Here is a 20,786-nt window from a genome sequence, read left to right as displayed (position 1 = left end):
AGGATGTGGAGAAAGGTTTTTGGGTCATCTATGGTATACTGCATGAAGTAGAAAAAGAATCAATAGGCAACATACAGTAAAACCTTTCCAAAATACCACTTCACTGGTAAGACCAACCCCTTTTCACACCAGATATTGTGTGACAGATTTTCAGTCCACCATACATTATGCATAGTGGTCATTTTCTTGAGAAGACCACCCTTATATAAGACCACTTTTCAATGCAATTTTAGGTGGTCTTCTCAAAGAGTATGTAAGTTTAGCCACTGTGTATGCATATGTAATTTTAAGGGAAAACTGTCAACTTTCTTCCCTCGCACTAACCAGCAGTACTGGCTGGTAGTGCGGGGGACGTTGATCAGTTTAATGCTGACCGTGCCCGGATCCGCCGCGCCGTTCGGCCTTAATCTTCTATTTTCGGTATATTCAAATGAGATGCTAATTGGCACTCTGACGTCAGTGCCGGGCTGCAGCGCTGCCCAGCTCATAATTATTCCTCCCTTCTCTCTTCATTACAGAACGGGGAGAAGAGGGAGAGGAGGAGGGAGGGGAGGAATATTGATGAGCTGGGTGGCGCTGAAGCCCGGCACTGACTTCAGAGTGCCAGTAAGCACCTCATTTCAATATATCGAAAATAGAAGATTAAGGCCAAACAGCGCGGCGGATCCGGGCACGGTAAGGATCAAACTGATCAGCGTCCCCTGCACTACCAGCCAGTACCACTGGTTAGTGCGGGGGGAGAAAACTGACAGTGTTCCTTTAATACTAATGTTGCAAACCATTTAAAATTATAGGCTCGTGGGTCCATGGTTCCCTTAATCCACGTATTTCTGTTGCTGTGAGCTTTGTTGAAAATGAATAGTTTAACATGAGAAAATTCATTATACTATCATTTTAAAGTAAAGGGATGTTAAAATATAAGAAGATTTTTTGGCTATTCTGGAGAAGGCTGAAGGTCTAGATAGGGCAGGATAATAACACTTCTGAATGCATCTCTTCTGTCAACCCTTGGTCTCTGGAGTAGTGGGCAGTACCCTGTCACTTGCTGGAGACTATAATACTCTATGATATGACTCCCATTCATTGCAGCTGCCTTAAAGCCCAAACACCCTGCTTTACTTTCTATGCAGGCTATGTACAAGGTGTGTGCTCCTAACAGAATTACAGCTTTTACAAATAAAAATATAATCTCTAATGCCACTCAAAGAAAATCAATGCATGGGAGGTGCCCATGCTGATAAAAAGAGACCCCTGCAATACAAGTATATCTTCATGCCTCTAAAGCAAAAGTAGAGAATAAAGAGTTTGATTGTATGGAATTTAGGATACCCTAAAGGAACTGGGCAATTTGGCGCCTCAGTTGTTAGTACTGATGCCCTGTAGTTCTGGGGTCCTGGATTCAATTCTGTCCAAGGGCAACATCTGCACAAGGTTGTAGACTCTCACCGTGTTTGCATGGGCTTACTGTGAGCACCACTGGGGCAGGGACAAATATGAGTGATGACAGTCTCTGTACATCACTTTGAAAAATGTTGGCACTTTGTGAATGAAATGAAGCCAAAATTAAATATGTGGGACATTAACTATTTCTTATGAGCTAACAGGAATCCCAAAATGACTGCAGTTTTCCCAGTGCAGGGACAAGTAATATACAATTTCTTTTTTTAAACTTTGATGAGGAGAAATTCTGAGACTAGCAAAAGCGACACAGCAAAGGTGCATGCCTAAGTTATTAAGCAACTCCAGGTCAATCTTGGCATTCTCTTTCCTACATTTCTGATTTGACTGGGAATAATTTTTGAATGTTGATAAAAATGGTGTAGGGGATTCATAAATACATAGATAAATAGGCACCAATGTCTTCCTGACAGAGTTTTCTTTTTCTTAGTACATCGACATCAAGTAAAACTAATTTCAAATTAACCCCACAGATGAACCTGGAAATTTAAAATAAAATAAAAACATCTTAAACCTGCTGAACTCTATATTTCTGACAAAGAAGAGAAACTAACTACTACAATCAAAACACATTTGTCCTTTAATAATAGCCACTATATGAGTGTAGTGAAAATAATTTCCTTTGTCTGGATCAAAATAGAAGGTTTATGAACACACTGCCGATTATTACACTATAACTCCATGCTATAAAACTCCGTTTCATGTCAGATGGGTGATGTCGTGACACAGCAGTCAGCACAGCAAATGGTCAACTGGGAATTTAAGCTTGTTGAATGCATACAAGATCACATGAAGGATACATCTGAAGGGCACATGTCACTTGAGAATGCAGAGTCCACTGTGGACGTTTATATCCAGTAGTTATTGACTGATATGAGGGATAAGGTATGTGTTGAATGTTTTTGGCACAACTAAGTCTTATAATATAAAAAACACACCAAACAGCATTCTTTCTTTCTTATTCAGATTTGTTCACATTCCTTGGATTATAGGCTCACCTCCGCCCCTCTTTTAGACATTATTTTCAATCAGAAACTAAACTACAAAGTATGCTAGTATGCAGAAATGGTACCTGTCATTTAAAAAAAACTTTTGATAACTCGTAGAGACATATCAAAAGTTTTTATTGGTTGGGGTTTCACAAGAATGAGCCAGGAGAAGTCTGTGTTTAGCATTTTCTCTTCCGGCTGTGTCAAGTGAAGCTCAGTAGTGTGTGTGGCCTCCACGTGCCCGTATGACCTCCCTACAATGCCTGGGCATGCTCATGATGAGGTGGCGGATGGTATCCTGAGTGATGTCCTCCCAGGCCTGGACTAAAGCATCCACCAACTCCTGGACAGTCTGTGGTGCAACGTGGCGTTGGTGGATGGAGCGAGACATGATGTCCCACATGTGCTCAATTAGATACAGTTCTGGGGAACGGGTGGGCCAGTCCATAGCATCAATGCCTTCCTCTTGCAGGAACTGCTGACACACTTCAGCCAAATGAGGTCTAGCATTGTCTTGCATTAGGAGGAACCCAGGGCCAACCGCACCAGCATATGGTCTCACAAGGGGTCTGAGGATCTCATCTCTGTACCTAATGGCAGTCCGGCTACCTCTGGCAAGCACATGGAAGGCTGTGCGGCCCCCCATAGAAATGCCACCTCACACCATTACTGACCCCAAACCTTCTCCACGGCATCTCCAGACTCTGTCACGTCTGTCACATGTGCTCAGTGTGAACCTGCTTTCATCTGTGAAGAGGCGCCAGTGGCGAATTTTCCAATCTTGGTGTTCTCTGGCAAATGCCAAACGTCCTGCATGTGTTGGACTGTAAAGACAACCCCCACCTGTGGACGTCAGGCCCTCATACCACCCTCATGGAGTCTGTTTCTGAGCGTTTGAGTGGACACATGCACATTTGTGGCCTGCTGGAGATCATTTTGCAGAGCTCTGGCAGTGCTCCTCCTTGCACAAAGGCAGAAGTAGCGGTCCTGCTGCTGGATTGTTGCCCTCCTATGGCCTACTCCACGTCTCCAGATGTACTGGCCTGTCTCCTACTAGTGCCTCTATGCTCTGGACACTACGCTGACAGACACAGCAAATCTTCTTGCCACATCTCGCATCGATGTGCCATCCTGGATGAGCTGTACTACCTGAGCCACTTGTGTGAGTTGTAGACTCCATCTCATGCTACCACTAGAGTGAAAGCACTGCCAGCATTCAAAAGTGACCAAAACATCAGCCAGGAAGCATAGGAACTGAGAAGTGTCTGTGGTCACCACCTGAAGAACCACTCCTTTATTTGGGGTAGCTTGCTAATTGCCTATAATTTCCACCTGTTGTCTGTTCCATTTGCACAACAGCATGTAAAATTGATTATTAATCAGTGTTGCTTCCTGAATGGACAGTGTGATTTCACAGAAGTGTGATTGACTTGGAGTTACATTGTGTTGTTCAAGTGTTTCCTTCATTTTTTTGTGCAGTGTACAAGTGAATGTACATTCCCTACCTCCGAAACTCATCATCGACTCTTTACATGTTCCTCAATTCCATCTCAAAAGGGATCAACTCATTAAGGGATCTGATAACATGCTGCCCATGAAACACACTGTAGGCAATGAGTGGCCTCAGTGGTCAAAGCAGAATGCTCAGGTAGTGGTAATAATCTTCAATGTGTCAAATGTCTAGATAAAAAGAATACATGTATAATGAGCTGTAGTGCCCGGGTATACCTAAAAGTAGATCTATAATGTAATGCACTAACACAACATTGTGCTCACCTCTATGTATACATAGATGTGTAACGGTCCCTGATGCCATGTGGCAGTGTGTGGTAAAGAAGAGAGCGTGATATCCTGCATTAATAAATTAATGAAAGGGTTAAGTATAAAAGCACAAGAATGGAACTTGCAAGTTATTCGCTTGGTAAATAGTCTGTACCCCTTAAATATTGATGGCAGTTGTAGTGCATGGTAGTTGTAGATCTATCGTTGCGGTGCAATGTGCTGCAGATTCGCACCTTCAATAAAGTACCTGGTTCAATGTTCTGCTGATAGGCTTCAGCTCCGGCGGCCCCTAGTTTTTTTTTAACATTTATACTGTAGTACAATCCTGGAAATGTAGTTGCGGTATGATGCACTGCAGATTTGCACCTTAAAGGGGTACTCCGCTGCCCTACTTCTGGAGCTCCGCTCCCCAGCGTCCGGAAGTTTATTGTTCCGAATGCTGTGTGCGGGCTTCCGTGTTCAGGGCCGCCCCTCGTGACGTCACGCCCGGCCTGGTGCGATGTTCTGCAGAGAGATTTCTGCTTTACTGGCCCTATTACATAGGAGAGAGGTTCATGCTATTCAATAAGTTGTAATTCCTTTTGCCTCCTTCGCTAAAGCTAGACCATACCTTATCGGTGGAGGGGAGTATATTCTAGTTATGTCTGCTCCTCTGTTTCGCTGCATTCCAGTGTCCTTGGTGGTTAGGGACGATCTGGGAGATTACCCCGGCCGGTGGTGTCTCGACCAGAAGCGTTCCTGCAGCAACTGCTATGGATCAGGTAAATGACGGTGAGTGACGTCACTACAGGTCACGATTGAGACCAGAAAACCTCTGATGCATTTTGGAAAACACTATTTCCTTCATCCCAATAGGAGGCGAAAGGAATTACAACGTATTGATTAGCACGCACCTCTCTCCTATGTAATAGGGCCAGTAAAGCAGAAATCAATCTGCAGAACATGTAGCACCAGGCACTTTATTTAAGGTGCGGACCTGCAGTGCATCATACCGCAACTACATTTCCAGGATTGTACTACAGTATAAATGTTAAAAAACTAGGGTCCGCCGGATCGGAAGCCTATCAGCAGAACATTGCACCAGGTACTTTACTGAAGGTGCGAATCTGCAGCACATTGCACCGCAACGATATATCTACAACTGCCCTGCACTACAACTGACATCAATATTTAAGGGGTACAGACTACCAAGCGAATAATTTGCAAGTCCCATTCTTTGCTTTTATACTTAACCCTTTCATTAATTTATTAATCCAGGATATCACGCTCTCTTCTTTACCACACACTGCCACATGGCATCAGGGACCGTTACACATCTATGTATATATAGAGGTAAGCACAACGTTGTGTTAGTGCATTACATTATAGATCTACTTGTAGGTAAACCCGGGCACTACAGCTCATTATACATGTATTCTTTTTATTTTTATCTAGACAATTGACACATTAAAGATTATTACCACTATCTGCAGATTACATCAGCATTCAACAATAAAAGTATCTCTATTTTTTAACCATTTCAGAGCTGGTACATGTTTATTTATTGATTTTATTAGTACTCCAGTACACATCTATGGTAGACAGGGACCGATAGTATATATACCTGGCAGTTGTAAGGGTACACAAAATCACAAAACTAGTGCAGTTTACACCCCCAGACAAGGAAGCGCCAAGATCGTATATTTACTTATAAGTTCAGAAAGTCATCAGAGGGATTCAGGGGAAGTAAGCAGAAGCAGCGGGCAGAGTGGGCTCACACTGAGCTCCAAAAGCAGAAGTCAGGTGAGTATAGTGTATTCTTTTATTTTATATTCACAGCAGTCTATAGTTTTTTACTCATATTGAAATACCCCATGAAAGGGGTAGTCTAGTCTTTAAAGTGTACCTGTCATTATCAAAACTTTAAAATTTTTATATAATGTAGATAATACTATTATAATGTGTGGTGTCCCACTACAGGTACATAGTCCTGTACTACCTGTAGGCCCTGTCAGGTTGAGTCCCTCAGTGACCAGGGGGCTCCCCTGTAGGGACTCCTTGTTTTATCTTGCCGATTTATTAAATGTGGTGTATGTTACCTTAAAGGGGTATTCCGCCCCTAGACATTTTATCCCATATCCAAAGGATAGGGGATAAGATGTCAGATTGCCGCGGTCCCGCTGCTGGGGACCCCCGGGATCCCCACTGCGGCACCGCGCTATCATTACAGCACAGAGCGAGTTCGCTCTGTGCGTAATGACAGGCGATACAGGGGACGGAGCCGCGTGACGTCATGGCGCCGCCCCTCGTGACATAGACTTGTATTGAAAGGGGCGGGCCGTGACATCACGAGGGGCGGAGCCGTGACGTAACGATGCTCCGGCCCCTGTACCGCCCATCATTACGTGCAGAGCGAACTTGCTCTGTGCTGTAATGATGGCGGGGTGCCGCAGCGGGGATCCCAGGGGTCCCCAGCAGCGGGACCGCGGCGATCTGACATCTTATCCCCTATCCTTTGGATAGGGGATAAAATGTCTAGGGGCGGAATACCCCTTTAAGACCATAGATAGGATTCTAGTGTACAGATAGTATATAGGACCTTTGGAGGACTCCAAGGACCTGTGTGAGTTAGCTAATCACATGTTATGTTATGCTGTTATAGGATTTGTTGCAATATGCAATCCCAGAGATCACCAGGTTTAACCTATGACCCACAGCTTGACCAATGGGCTTTAGTCCAGCCCCCTCACTATATAAGGGGCAGCCATCTTTAATTCGCTCTGTCTGAGTTATGTGCTTATAGCTACAACATCAAAGTCTTCGCTGAAGCAGTTACTACCAGAGAATCTCAGGACAGTGTTCAGCATCTGGAGTACCACAAAGCTACATCTCTCCAGAAAGTCAAGTCTATGTCTGCTGTCACTGCATCTAGTCAAGTCCTGCACATAGTCAAGTCCAGTCTATTAACTGTCAAGTCTGAATTTCAAGCCCAAGTCAAGTCTATTACAAAAATTTGTCCAGCCAGCTGCGAGGTCCTCTGGGTACTGGTCACATCTTTGGGACAATCTGGCCATAGCTGTGAAGATACCGTAATTACACCTGTCTTCAGTTCAGTAAAGCCTTCGTTTCCCCATAACTGGTTGTGGACTCTTTATTCACTGCTTATGAGCAAACGGTCAGCACTGCGGCAAAGTCCCGGTGCACGAGGAAAACACTTGAACAGATGAAGAAGATCCCAGCACACGGTTAGTAGCTTTTTACTCTTTTTTATTAGAGTTTTTCAGCTTTGCGTTACTGCACGTGTTACGGCTCCACCTGAGCCTTTCTCAACAGGCTGTTGAGAAAGGTTCAGGTGGAGCCGTAACACGTGCAGTAACGCAAAGCTGAAAAACTCTAATAAAAAAAGAGTAAAAAGCTACTAGCCGTGTTCCGGGATCTTTATTCACTGCTAGCCCATGGGATTACGGAGAATCCGGGCGTGTGGTGTTCCGGAACCCAAAAACCACACTGGTGTCACAAACACATAGGGGTTAATACCATCTGACCCCCGGGGTTAATAACACCTGATCCCACCATTCACTGCAACACCCATGGCCTTGCCACTATTCACTATAGTGGCGCACCACAAATGTATATTTTTAACCCCTTAAGGACGCAGCCCATTTGGGCCTTAAGGACACAGACAATTTTATTTTTTAATTTTCGTTTTTTCCTCCTCGCCTTCAAAAAATCATAACTCTTTTAGATTTTCATCCACAGACTAGTATGAGGGCTTGTTTTTTGCGCGACCAGTTTTCCGTTGTAATGCCATCCCTCACTTTACCATTAAATGTATGGCGCAACCAAAAAAAATACTATTTGTGTGGGGAATTTAAAAAGAAAACCGCAATTTAGCTAATTTTGGAAGGTTTCGTTTTCACGCCGTACAATTTACGGTAAAAGTTACATGTGTTCTTTATTCTTTGGGTCAATACGATTAAAAGGATACCCATGATAACATACTTTGCTATTACTGTTGCGCTTAAAAAAAATTGCTAACTTTTTAACCAAATTAATAAGTTTAAAATCCCCCTATTTTGAAGACCTATAACTTTTTAATTTTTCCGTATAAGCGGCGGTATGAGGGCTAATTTTTTTAGCCGCGATCTGTACTTTTTATTGATACCATATTTGTTTATATAAAACTTTTAATCCATTTTTTATAAATTTTTTGGGAATAAAATGTTATAAAAAAGCAGCTATTTTTAACTTTTTTTTTACGTTCACGCCGTTCACCGTACGGTATCATTAACATTTTATTTTAATAGTTCAGATAGTTACGCACGCGGCGATACCAAATATGTATATAAAATATTTTTTGGACACTTTTTGGGGGTGAAATAGGGAAAATGGGACCATTTTATTGGGGGAGGGGGTTTTTCACATTTTTTTCACTTTATTTTTTTACTTCTATTTTTACACTTTTATAGTCCCCATAGGGGACTATCTATAGCAATCATTCGATTGCTAATACTGTTCAGTGCTATGTATAGGACATAGCACTGATCAGTGTTATCGGTCATTTTCTGCTCTGGTCTGCGGGAAGAGAGATCAGAGCAGAAGATGCCGGGAAGGCAGCGGAGCCAGGTGAGGGGACCTCCAGCTGCCATGCTAGATGATCGGATCGCAGCGGCATAGCTGCGGCCAATCATCCATTTTAATGACCGCGATGCTGCAGATGTCGTGATCTGTATTGATCACGGCATCTGAGGGGTTAATGGCGGACATTCTCAGTGAGGAGAGCCCTGCTTGTCCTCAGTGTACAGAGCCCTGATTGTCATCAGTGCACAGAACCCTGCTTGTCCTCAGTGCACAGAGCCCTGCTTGTCCTCAGCACAGAGCCCTGCTTGTCCTCAGTGTACAGAGCCCTGCTTGTCCTCACTGCAAAGAGCCCTGCTTGTCCTCACTGCACAGAGCCCTGCTTGTCCTCACTGCACAGAGCCCTGCTTGTCCTCACTGCACAGAGCCCTGCTTGTCCTCACTGCATAGAGCCCTGCTTGTCCTCACTGCACAGAGCCCTGCTTGTCCTCAGTGTACAGAGCCCTGATTGTCCTCACTGCACAGAGCCCTGCTTGTCCACCCACACTTCCTGTATTTGGACTCCTCACAGAGGCACACATACAATAGCTGTAGGGACAGTGTTTATTACAAATATACATATAATGTTAATGACAGGTACACTTTAAAAACATATCCCTTATCCACAGGATAGGGGAAAGTGTCTGATTACGTGGGATCTGACCTTTGTGACCCCCCCCCCCCCAAAAAAAAAAATTGAACGGGGCTCCAAATGTCCCTCACTGCATGTTGATCGTGGTTTGAATGTGCTCCATGCATTGTTTATAAGGAGCACTGGAGATACCCGAGTATCTCTTATTTTTTTCTGCTTCTGAGAAAAGCGCTTGGTACAGGCCCTGTTCACTAACTAGCTGCAACAGTATCCTATCTCAGCCAGTTATTGGCTGATATGGTAGGTCCTGCACAGAGCACCCTCTCAGAAGCAGGAGAGAAGATCAGGGGACTGGATGGAGGAGAATGGAAGCTTTGAAGGACCACCGCTAGGTGAGTATGTCTTCCCCCCCTCCCCCCCCCTCCTGTTCCAGCAGCATATTGTTTTAATTTTTTTGGCAATCACTGGAATACCCGAGGGTATAATTTAAACACAGTGCCTATGGCAAAAGCAACTGTGAGTAAACCCTTTGTTTGTTTGTTTCTTTTTTACCTTTTAGACAATATGACACATACTATTTACCAGTGAAGGCTGTGTGTATTGTCTGCAGATGAATAACATTCATGGTCTTCCCTAAAGTCCTTGATGTCCAAGCATGAAAGGCCTTGTAAGGAAGTATTCTTATGAAATATTACACAATATATTCTGATTCAGGCTATAAAAGGGGGAGTGGGAGCATCAATACGGCATCAGACAGCTGCACTAGCTGCTAGACGTGGCTGTTCACTGGCTGATGGCGTATTTAAATATTAAACATTATAGCTCTTTAAAGCATTCCTTGCTGCTTAGTTCCATTCCGTCTTGAAGTACTTTGTATAATTTGAGCTACATCTGGGTTTCAAAGCCCAGACCAGTTTCACGCTAGCTCTTGGTTTTGTATTCTCTCTGATAAATGCTCAGAGGGGCAACCTTTCCCACAGACATTTAAAGAAAAAAAAAAAAGCATAAAAATGAAATTAAGTAAGTGCTACGATAACAGCAAAGCAATGTCTTTCAAGATATCCCTGTCTGACCTCTATTAATTCCACTTAGCCATTCATGTGCTGTAAGGGCTGGCTGTGTTCCAGCTGTCATTGGGTAAATGTCCTCCTGGTACGATTCCGACTGCAAGGCACAAAGGAAGAGGATGCAGAGTTAAAAGCCACATTAGCATGTGTGATAGCAGTATATCACAATATCTGATTGCAGGGCTCTGGGATAAGGAGCAAATGGATGTAATATACTTCTAAGGTGAAATAGTGTAAGAGAAGGTATACAAAATCACGTCTATATTTATGGCCAGCCTAAGCTCAGTATACAAGAAGAAAACTGCTCTTACCCTCCTAGGCACAATCATTGAAACTGGCTCTATTAGTCCTTTAATTGTCACCAGCTTGAAAAATCTGAACACTTCACACGAGGATACATCAACGCCCCTTTTTGGCAAAACACCTAAAAAATAAATAGACCATATTGAACATTATGAGTATATAGCATTTCGTGTTCATAATACAGTTCGCAAAACATAACTAGAAATTGCATTTGCTTATTTCTGAATGGGGTTTTCATTCACATTTCCTCTAAACACATTGGCCAAGATTTAGCAATCTGCCTGAAACCAAAGCTGTCTGGTTTTTCCCATAACAACCTACAAGCCTTTATATCTGAATGAGCTCTGATTGCTGTTAGGTGCAAAATCAAACACTTGGGGTTTCAGGCAGATTGAGAAAGCTGAACCACTGGCCCAGATTTACTATGGTTGCAACACAAGAATTGTGGTTCCAAATGTGGCAAAATTGTGCCGCAGAGCAATTGTGAAAGATTTATAATGGGTCTTCTGACAAAGGAGTGGCCTGTCAAATTGGGTGTGGCTTTTTTGGAAAACGACATGGCATAGAATGCGCCAAACGTTTGACTTTAAAGGAGTTATCAACCATAAGATGATTTTAGCGTTTACCTGCCAGACAGTAATGGACATACTTAGGAAGGATCTGCGCTTGTCTTGGGGCTAAATGTTGGGGCTAAATGTTGTGAGATTACCATAAAACTGTGGTTAGCTTTTTGTGAACTGGATATTTCCTGTTGGAGTTTTCTCTTTTACTACAAATCCCACAATTCCACTTTTCTCCCTTCCACACATCAGCCATCCCACCAATTGAACAAAAAAAAGCTGAATTCCATGCAAAAGACTAGTGCTTTCTAATCAGGGTGCCTCCAGCTGTTGCAAATTCCCTGTGGTTGCTCCACCCATTGAAGCAGAACAGGCTCCCTATCACCACCTGACTAGTGAGGACGTGTCTCGGACACACTGCATCCTGGGAATACCAGGATACCTGAGACAGGAGTCATTTTGTATGCTGATAAAAATGAACATTTAGAGCAAAGATCACATAAGAATGCAAGACCATCTATCAGAGACAGGTACAGACACTATGGCCGACATTTATCATTGTCTTTAGACTGTTTTTGTGTCTACAAAAGGCGCAAAAAAGGTGCAAGCCTTTTTTTGCGCCTTTTGGTTTACACATTTCTGCTGATTTTGAGCTGTAATCCAATGATTTTGGCAATACTGATGATATGGAAGGGTTTTATGAACTGCGCCTTTTAGTGAAAAGTCGCAAAAAAAAAAAAGGTGCAAAGCCACTGAAGTCTCTAAAACTACACCAGCCCAAACTTAGCTTAGCTTTATGAGAAATTTCAGAAAATGTGACTTGCATAAAATTTATGAAATGCTCTGCGACCATTTAATACATTTGGTGCTCCTACACATTACCAGCACACAAAAAAAGGTGTAGAAAAATGATCCACTTACACTACAATGATAAATGTCGGCCTATATTATGAACTACACTAACCTTACAGCTCCTGTAGCATAGTCAAATAAAAAAAAATTCCTGGAATACCCCTTTATGGTTCCTGTCATTTATAAAAATACTTTTCATATGTCTTAGTGACATATCAAAAGTTTTTATAGGTCAAAGTCTGAGTGTTCATACGCCAACCGATCAGAAGAATCAGCCTGGAGAGCCGCCCAGCCAGCTTGAGTGAGAGTGATGTGTCTTTTCCTATACACTGTTAGAGAGAGACGAGGCACTAAAGCTGGCCAGGCAGGGAAAAGTTACTGGGACCTGCCAAAAGGACTAGTTACCCGAGGTCATGGCAGTATTTGTAAATTATACCCAAATGTTTTACAGTAATTCATAATGTCCTGAAATCACAATGCCTGCATCAGTTTTATGCTGCCCGCAGTTTGGGCAGCATAAAACTGATGACAGGTTCTCTTTAAAAGAGGATGAAAAAAAATAAATTAGGGCAAAAGTGTGGATCATATGACCTTCCAGTGCTGTTAAGTTTAGTTAAAGAATTGACATGAATATCTGTTTTGTTATGGGACCATTACATCAAAGTAACAAAGATAAAGTGACTACAGTGGGTGGTAAATAAGCCAAATGGAAAGGCTACCATTAATAAATTGGTAAACATTTTTTTCAGATGTATTTTGTTGAAATGTAGGATGAAGGGTTGTAATGCTGGATAAATGGGCAGCTATTCCATTAAAAATAGGGGGGGAAACAAAGGGAAAGCTGGATTTTTATGAACTTGATATACAGTGAAATCTCCCTTAGTGGACACCTCCCAATAGCAGACAGTTTTTAACCCCTTAAGGACCCAGCCCATTTTCACCTTAAGGACCAGAGCATTCTTTGCACTTCTGACCACTGTCACTTTAAGCATTAATAACTCTGGGATGCTTTTACTTATGAATTTGATTCCGAGAATGCTTTTTCATGACATATTCTACTTTAACATAGTAGTACATTTTTGTCTATACTTGCATTATTTCTCTCTGCTTGTAAGGAAATAAATTATATATTGATTCACATATACAATATGTCTACTTTATGTTTCCATCATAAAGTTGACATGTTTTTACTTTTGGAAGACATCAGAGGGCTTCAAAATTCAGCAGCAATTTTCCAATTTTTCACAAAATTTTCTAAATCGGAATTTTTCAGGGACCAGTTCAGTTTTGAAGTGGATTTGAGGGGCCTTTATATTAGAAATACCCCATAAATGACCCCATTATAAAAACTACACCCCTCAAAGTATACAAAATGACATTCAGAAAGTTTGTTAACCCTTTAGGTGTTTCACAGGAAGAGCAGCAAAGTGAAGGAGAAAATTCAAAATCTCCATTTTTTTACACTAACATGTTCTTGTAGACCCAGTTTTTGAATTCTTACAAAGGGTAAAAGGAGAGAAAGCCCCCCAAAATGTGTAACCCAATTTCTCTTGAGTAAGGAAATACCTCATATGTGAACGTTAAGTGCTCTGTGGGTGCAATAGAGGGCTCAGAAGGGAAGGAGCGACAATGGGATTATGGCAGGTGAGTTTTTTTTTCACTAAAATGCAGTTTTTTCCCACAAATTTTACATTTTTACAAGGGGTAATAGGAGAAAGTGCCCCCCAAAATTTGTAACCCCATCTCATCTGAGTATGTAAATACCCCATGTGTGAAGGATAAGTGCACTGCGGGCGCACTACAATGCTCAGAATAGAAGGAGTCACATTTGCCTTTTGGAAAGCAAATTTTGCTGAAATGGTTTTTGGGGGGCATGTTGCATTTAGGAAGCCCCTATGGTGCCAGAACAGCATAAAAAAAAAAAAACGCATGGCATACTATTTTGGAAGCTAAACCCCTCAAGGAAGGTAACAAGGGGTACAATGAGCCTTTACACCCCACAGGTGTTTGACTAATTTCCGCTAAAGTTGGACGTGAAAATGAAAAATTTTATTTTTTTCACTAAAATGCTGGTGTTACCCAAAAAAAGCCTCCCAAAATTTGTAACCCCATTTCTTCTGAGTATGAGAATACCCCATATGTGGATGCAAAGTGCTCTGCAGCTGACCTACAATGCTCAGAAGAGAAGGAGCGCCATTGAGCTTTTGGAGAGATAATTTTGTTGGAATCGAAGTCGGGGGCCATGTGCATTTACAAAGCCCTCGTGGTGCCAGAACAGTGGACCCCCCACCATATGTGACCCCATTTTGGAAACTACACCCCTCACATAATTTAATTAGGGGTGCATTGAGCATTTACACCCCACTGGCATTTGACAGATCTTTGGAACAGTGGGCTGTGCAAATTAAAAATTAAATTTATCATTTTAACGGACCACTGCTCCAAAAATCTGTCAGACACCTGGGGGGTGTAAATGCTCACTGTACCCCTTATTACATTATGCGAGGGGTTTAGTTTCCAAAATGATGTCACATGTGGGGGGGTTCCACTGTTCTGGCACTATGGGCACTTTGTAAACACATGTGGCCTTTAATTTCGGACACATTCTCTCTCCAAAAGCCCAATGGCGCTCCTTCTCTTCTGAGCATTGTAGTGCACCCGCAGAGCACTTTACATCGACATATGGGGTATTTCCATACTCAGAAGAAATGGGGCTACACATTTTGGGGGCTTTTTTTCCTATTTTCCCTTGTGAAAATGAAAAATGTAGGGTAACACCAGCATTTTAGTGAAAACATTATTTTTTTTCATTTTCACGTCCAACTTTAACGAAAATTCGTCAAACACCTGTGGGGTGTTAAGGCTTACTATACCCCTTGTTACATTCCGTGAGGGGTGTAGTTTCCAAAATGGGGTCACATGTGGGTATTTATTTTTTTGCATTTATGTCAGCCACCCCTGTGCAAATCACCAATTTAGACCTCAAATGTACATAGTGCGCTCTCACTTCTGAGCCATGTTGTGCGCCCACAGAGCACTTTGCGTCCACATATGGGATATTTCTGTACTCAGCAGAAATTGCGTTACAAATTTTGGGGGTCTTTTTTTCTTTAGTATGGGGCAACACCAGCATGTTCGTGTAACATTTTTTATTTTTTTACACTAATATGCTGGTGTAGACCCCAACTTTAGGTAAAAGGAGGTAAAAGGAAAAAAGCCCCCCCCCCCCCCCAAAATTTGTAACACAATTTCTCCCGAGTATGGACATACCCTATATTTGGCACTATTGCCTTGGAACTGTTGCCTTGAAATACAATAGGGCTCCAGAGTGAGAGAGCGCCATGCGCTTTTGAGGCCTAAATTGGGGATTTGCTTCCGCCACCAAAATACCCTACGGCAGTGTTTCCCAAACAGGGTGTCTCCAGCGGTTACAAAACTCCCAGCATGCCTTGACAGTCAGTGGCTGTCCAGCAATACTGGAAGTTGTTGTTTTTCAACAGCTGGGGGCTCCGTTTTGGAAACAGTGCCGTACAAAACGGTTTATATTTTTAATGGGGGACCCAATTGACACGGAATCACCGCAAATTGCCGATATGAAACCCAGGGGTTAGCACAGGGTACCTGCTGAATGATTTAAGCAGGCATCCCGGTCCGGTCCCCGCCTGGTGAGCGGCAGGAACTGGAATTACCACAGGCGTACAGGTAAGCCCTATGTCCTTAACTACCAGGACCCTATGTCCTTAACAGGTTAATTCCCCAGCAGAGTATCATAAGACTTAATGTATTTGCACCCCCTGAATAGGGGACATTCTCAATAGCGGTTGCGGACACACCCAAAAGGGGACAAAACCCTCTCAACAGGGGACAATAGGAGACAAAACACTTCCATTAGGGGACAAAACAACCCCAATAGGGGACAACCAAGCTTATGTACCAGCCCTACCTTCTACACAGGGCCGCCGTCAGGTAGTACAGCAAATACCCCAGTAAGGGGCCAAGGCCCCGGCCCCAGCTGCAGAATCCCCAGCACAGAAGCAAAAGATCAATGTTTAAACAGTGGTTTCCTGCTTCTGTCTGTCTGCCAGCCACATCATTCACCGCCCTCCTTCCCTGATCCCTCCCCCATGCCACTTTATTCCCCTGTTCCAAACTATCCCCCCTTTATTACCCCCGGTGCCACATTATTTCCTCTTGATCTCCCCCTGTGCTATTTAATTCCCCCTTTATAGCCCTCTTTGCAAATTCATCACCCCCTCCTTATCATCCCCTGTGCCAATTCTTCCCCCCCCCCCCCCTCCCCCTGTTCCATTTAATTCCCCTTTATCCCCCTGCGCCACTTCATAAAGAGGAGAGGGGGGGGGAGGTGATGAATTTACACAGAGAGTAATGAAGGGGGAATGAAATGGCACGGGGGGGGGGGGTCAAGGGGAAATGACTGGGGAATAAGATGTTACAGGGTATAAAAGGGGGGATGAAATGATACACGGGGGGGGGAGATAAGGGGTGATTAAACAACACTGGGAGATTATGCTGTAATCTAGCTTTTTTTGTGTTTTATAGGTAATTACACTCTGCAGTGAGTACAGGACAATATTCGGTCATTTAGGAAGAAATTTGAGCCCTTTTCCCAATAAGGGACATCTCTCAATAGTGGACACTTTTTTATTCCCTGCGAGTGTCTGCTATTGGGAGATTCTACTCTACCATATTCACTGGTGACCTTTCATTTATACACATTTTGACAGCATAAGTACAATAATTATAATAGTCTAGTCGGCATTACCCACTAATAGAAATCCTGAAACTGCACAATGTCATGTGTTTCCTACAATAAATTTGCTACTTGGATTTTAAAGAACCAGTGAATGCTGCTTCTGGTGGAAATGTTTAATAGCATCTGTCCTGGACTCTGCTTTTTTGAACTTTAGAAAAAACTTAAAGAGAGATTGGGTTGGTGTCATAGCAGTGATAAACTCTAAGACATATAGAAAAAACATATAATGCAGCATCTACATTCTACAACAATAAAAGAACCATGACACATGCATTCAGAGGCAATCATTCTTTTCTATATTTTCTCGTGCCACCAACGTTCAAATGATAATTTTTTTTTTTATTATGCATACATTACATAGCATACATGGTTAACAATCAAACCAAACAAACAAACAAACACACAGCAAGCAAATGTGGTACACAGAGAAGCAAAAAGAAAAAGAGGACTGGAGGGCCACCATGGAAAACCCGCAAATCAAACCAATAGCTCATCTGTCAAGGGTCTATATTTTAACCATTTAGACCATAAATAATAAAAACGCGAAAGGTCATTAGAAGATTGTGCTATATTATATTCCATTTTGCAAGTTTGGTGCATCGTATTCAGTACATTAATAAGGTCGGGAGGTTCGGTATTTCTCCTTTTAGTTGCAATTTTGTTTTTCACAATTGTTACCAAATTCACAACTACAACTAAATCCGGACTGGGAAGATGGTCAAGACATAATAGCAATAAAGCCACCTCCGGTCCCCAAGGACAGGAGCCCCCCACTATATTATTTATCATTACCCTAATCTGATCCCAAACCCTAGATAATTCCTCGCATTCCCACCAAATGTGAAGAAGTGTCCCCACTTTCAAGCCACATCTCCAACACAAGTTGGAATGTTCCGGGAACATCCTTGATAATGTTGCTGGGGTTAAATACCATCTGTATAACAGTTTCCTAGTGGATTCCATAAAGGAAATGCATTTAGAGGTTCGGCTATTAAGTGTGAATGAATGCTTCCACTCACAGTCCGAAAAGGACTGTGAGAGGTCACCCTCCCATCTCGTACAGTATGGAATTTTAATGATAGGTGTAATCAATTCTGAGGAAATTCCTTTCTGTAAATGTTGTTTAACAAAGAGTTGGCTCATACGGGGGGCACGCCCCTTAACGGGTAAGTTGATAGATAATACATAACTACGAAGTTGCAAATACTTATAAAAATCTGTGCTAGGCAAGTCATATTTCTCTTTGAGATTCTCAAATGGAAGGAGAGAGCCGTCTTTCCCCAGGATGTCGCCATACCTGGCGATACCTCTGGATACCCAGCTTGAATAATTTGACCCTTATATGAATGCTTCTATTACTGATAGCGGCAAATTAATCCTAGATAATGACCCATGTACATTTTCTATTTCTTTAAGACACCAAATATTTAATGTTGCTACAATGGTTAGATACCTCAAGTTTACATTTTCCCTACCTAGTTTGGCAACCCATAATGTATCGCCCCAGGTTTTCTCTTTTACAAGTTCCGATTCTATTTAAACCCATTGTTTTAGTTTATCATTTTGCCACCAATACCGAGCCTGATCAAGGACCACCGCATGGAAGTACCATCACAGGTTCGGGCAGCCCAAGCCACCTTTATTCACAGGGAGGTACAATATGTTTGCTGAAACCCTCGGTTTTTTATTTTGCCATATAAGCTGCATAAATAAATTTTGTAACTTCTTTATCTCCTGATTAGAGAATGGCACTACCAGGTTACGAAAATAATACAATACCTTTGGGAGTAAAGTCATTTTTACAGCTGAAATTCGACCCATCCAGGAAAGTGGGAGCTTGAAAAAGGTGGTAACATCTTGTAATACAATGGACCTTAATAGAGCACAATTAACTTCCACTATCCTGGAGAAAGGATGTGTAATAATTATCCCTAAGTATGTAATCTGACCCTCAGCCCACTGGTATGAAAAGGTATTAGAAAGAGTTTCCTTCAATGATTGGGGGTTTGCAATATCCAGAATCATTGATTTATTAACGTTAATTTTATAATAACGGATTCTAGCTAATTTTTCTAATACTTCTGCTACTCCTTCTAAAGATTCCATTGGGTTAAGTAAACTTAAAATAATATCATCTGCAAACAGTCCCACTTTGTATTCCCTTTTCCCCACCTCCACTCCCTTTATAGTTGGCGAATCCCTGATACTCTGTGCCAATGGTTCCATTGCTAACACAAAAATCAAAGGGGAAAAGGGGTACCCCTGCCTTGTTCCGTTCGACATCTGAAATTCACTCAACCTAACCCCAGAAGTGTAAATACATGCCAATGGGCCCCGATATAGTGCCATTATCGCTGATTTAACTCCTCCCCCAAAGCCAAATTTATCCAGCACCTGCGAAATGTAATCCCAATGAATTCTATCGAACGCCTTCTCTGCATCCAATGTAAGAAGCAGAGAAGGCGCTCGTTTTTCCTCCAGTACTGAAACAATATGGATAATGCGATGTGTTCCATCATTCACATGGCACGGGGTTTTACCTACCTTTGGGAGAGTAATAATTAAGGATTTTAACATTTCTGGGGAAATGCCCCTTGTGTAATGGCTTTATTGAATACTCTCTTTAAGTAAGGTGCTACAAGGGGTCCACAAATTTTGTAATATTCAATAGAGAGCCCATCTGGGCCGGGAGCTTTATGCATTTTCAAAGATCTTATAACCTGGAGAATCTCTAACTCAGTGACTGGCTTGGATAAAGTATGTAACTGATCCTCTGAATTTTTTGGTAAGTTCAGACTGTCTAAAAAGGATTTAATCTCTATTTGAGTTGGTTGGTGGGTAGTAGTGTCATCTTTTAAATTATAAAGAGTTCTGTAGTAATCAACAAATACCTCGGCAATACCTTTAGGGTCTATAATTTTTGTTTTATTTTTATTGTAAACATAAGGGATCCTAGATTTACTTTGTTGCATTTTTAACTGATGCGCCAAAAGTGTGCCTGATCTATTCCCCTGCAAATAATGCTCTAACCGTAGTTTTCTAGTCGCTAGTTCATACTTATGGTGCTGAAGAGCGTGGAGTTTATCAGAGAGCAAGGATATCTCCTTAGCAATATTTGAATCATATCTCCGTTTATTTGCAGTATGCAAGTCACCCAATTGCAGCTGAATTTCTAACACATTTTTAAGTAATTCTTTCTTAAAATTAGAAGATTGGTTTATAAAGTGACCCCTTTTATTATTTAGCTCTGCCAAGTTTAAATGAGGAGGGGAAGAAGAAAATGAATGAGGGGATTAGCTTGGGGGAAGTCCAAGAAGCATTGAGAACATGTGCGGGGAATTCCGCCCCAGGGTCTGATGGGTTCTCATTTGATTTTTATAAAAGATTTCATGGGTCTCTGTTGCCCTGCTTGTTGGAGATTATTAATGAATCCTTGGAAAGAGGGGCTATGTCCCCTTCAATGTCTGAAGCAGTGATAATATTGATCCCCAAGAAGGGGAGCAACAGGGAAAAGATGGAGCATTACCGTCCTATATCACTATTGAATACGGATTACAAAATTTTTGCAAAGCTATGGGCAGGTAGATTAAAAAAGGTTTTGGGTGAGGTGATAGGGCAAGAACAAAGGGGTTTTATGGTAGGTAGGAATATGTTTTCTAATATACACAGGACATTCCTTAACATTCAAACACGTCGAGGGGATCCCCGCTCCATCCTGTCGTTGGACGCCAACAAAGCGTGCGACAGGGTGGAGTGGGGCTTCCTCTTTGGGGTGGTAGAAAGATTTAGTTTGGGCACTTTATTCTTAAAAGC

At 42.2% G+C, this 20,786-nt stretch overlaps 1 protein-coding gene across 2 annotated transcripts in view; it reads right to left on the bottom strand.

Moving 5' to 3' along the window:
• CORO2A (coronin 2A) overlaps positions 1-20,786 on the bottom strand; it is a 179,944-nt gene that overhangs the window by 11,272 nt on the left and 147,886 nt on the right. For both annotated transcript variants that reach the window (XM_056518821.1, XM_056518831.1), the window contains exons 9-10: positions 10,796-10,908; positions 10,491-10,581 (exon numbers count right to left, since the gene is read on the bottom strand). In XM_056518821.1, coding sequence (XP_056374796.1) covers positions 10,491-10,581; positions 10,796-10,908 — 204 coding nt within the window. The remainder of the gene's footprint in view (positions 1-10,490; positions 10,582-10,795; positions 10,909-20,786) is intronic.

The sequence above is a fragment of the Hyla sarda genome, chromosome 1 (genome assembly GCF_029499605.1).
Source record: "Hyla sarda isolate aHylSar1 chromosome 1, aHylSar1.hap1, whole genome shotgun sequence".
In the NCBI taxonomy this organism is placed as follows: Eukaryota; Metazoa; Chordata; class Amphibia; order Anura; family Hylidae; genus Hyla; species Hyla sarda.
The sequence above is the reverse complement of the archived record's forward strand: the minus strand, read 5'-3'. Positions and strand labels throughout refer to the sequence as shown.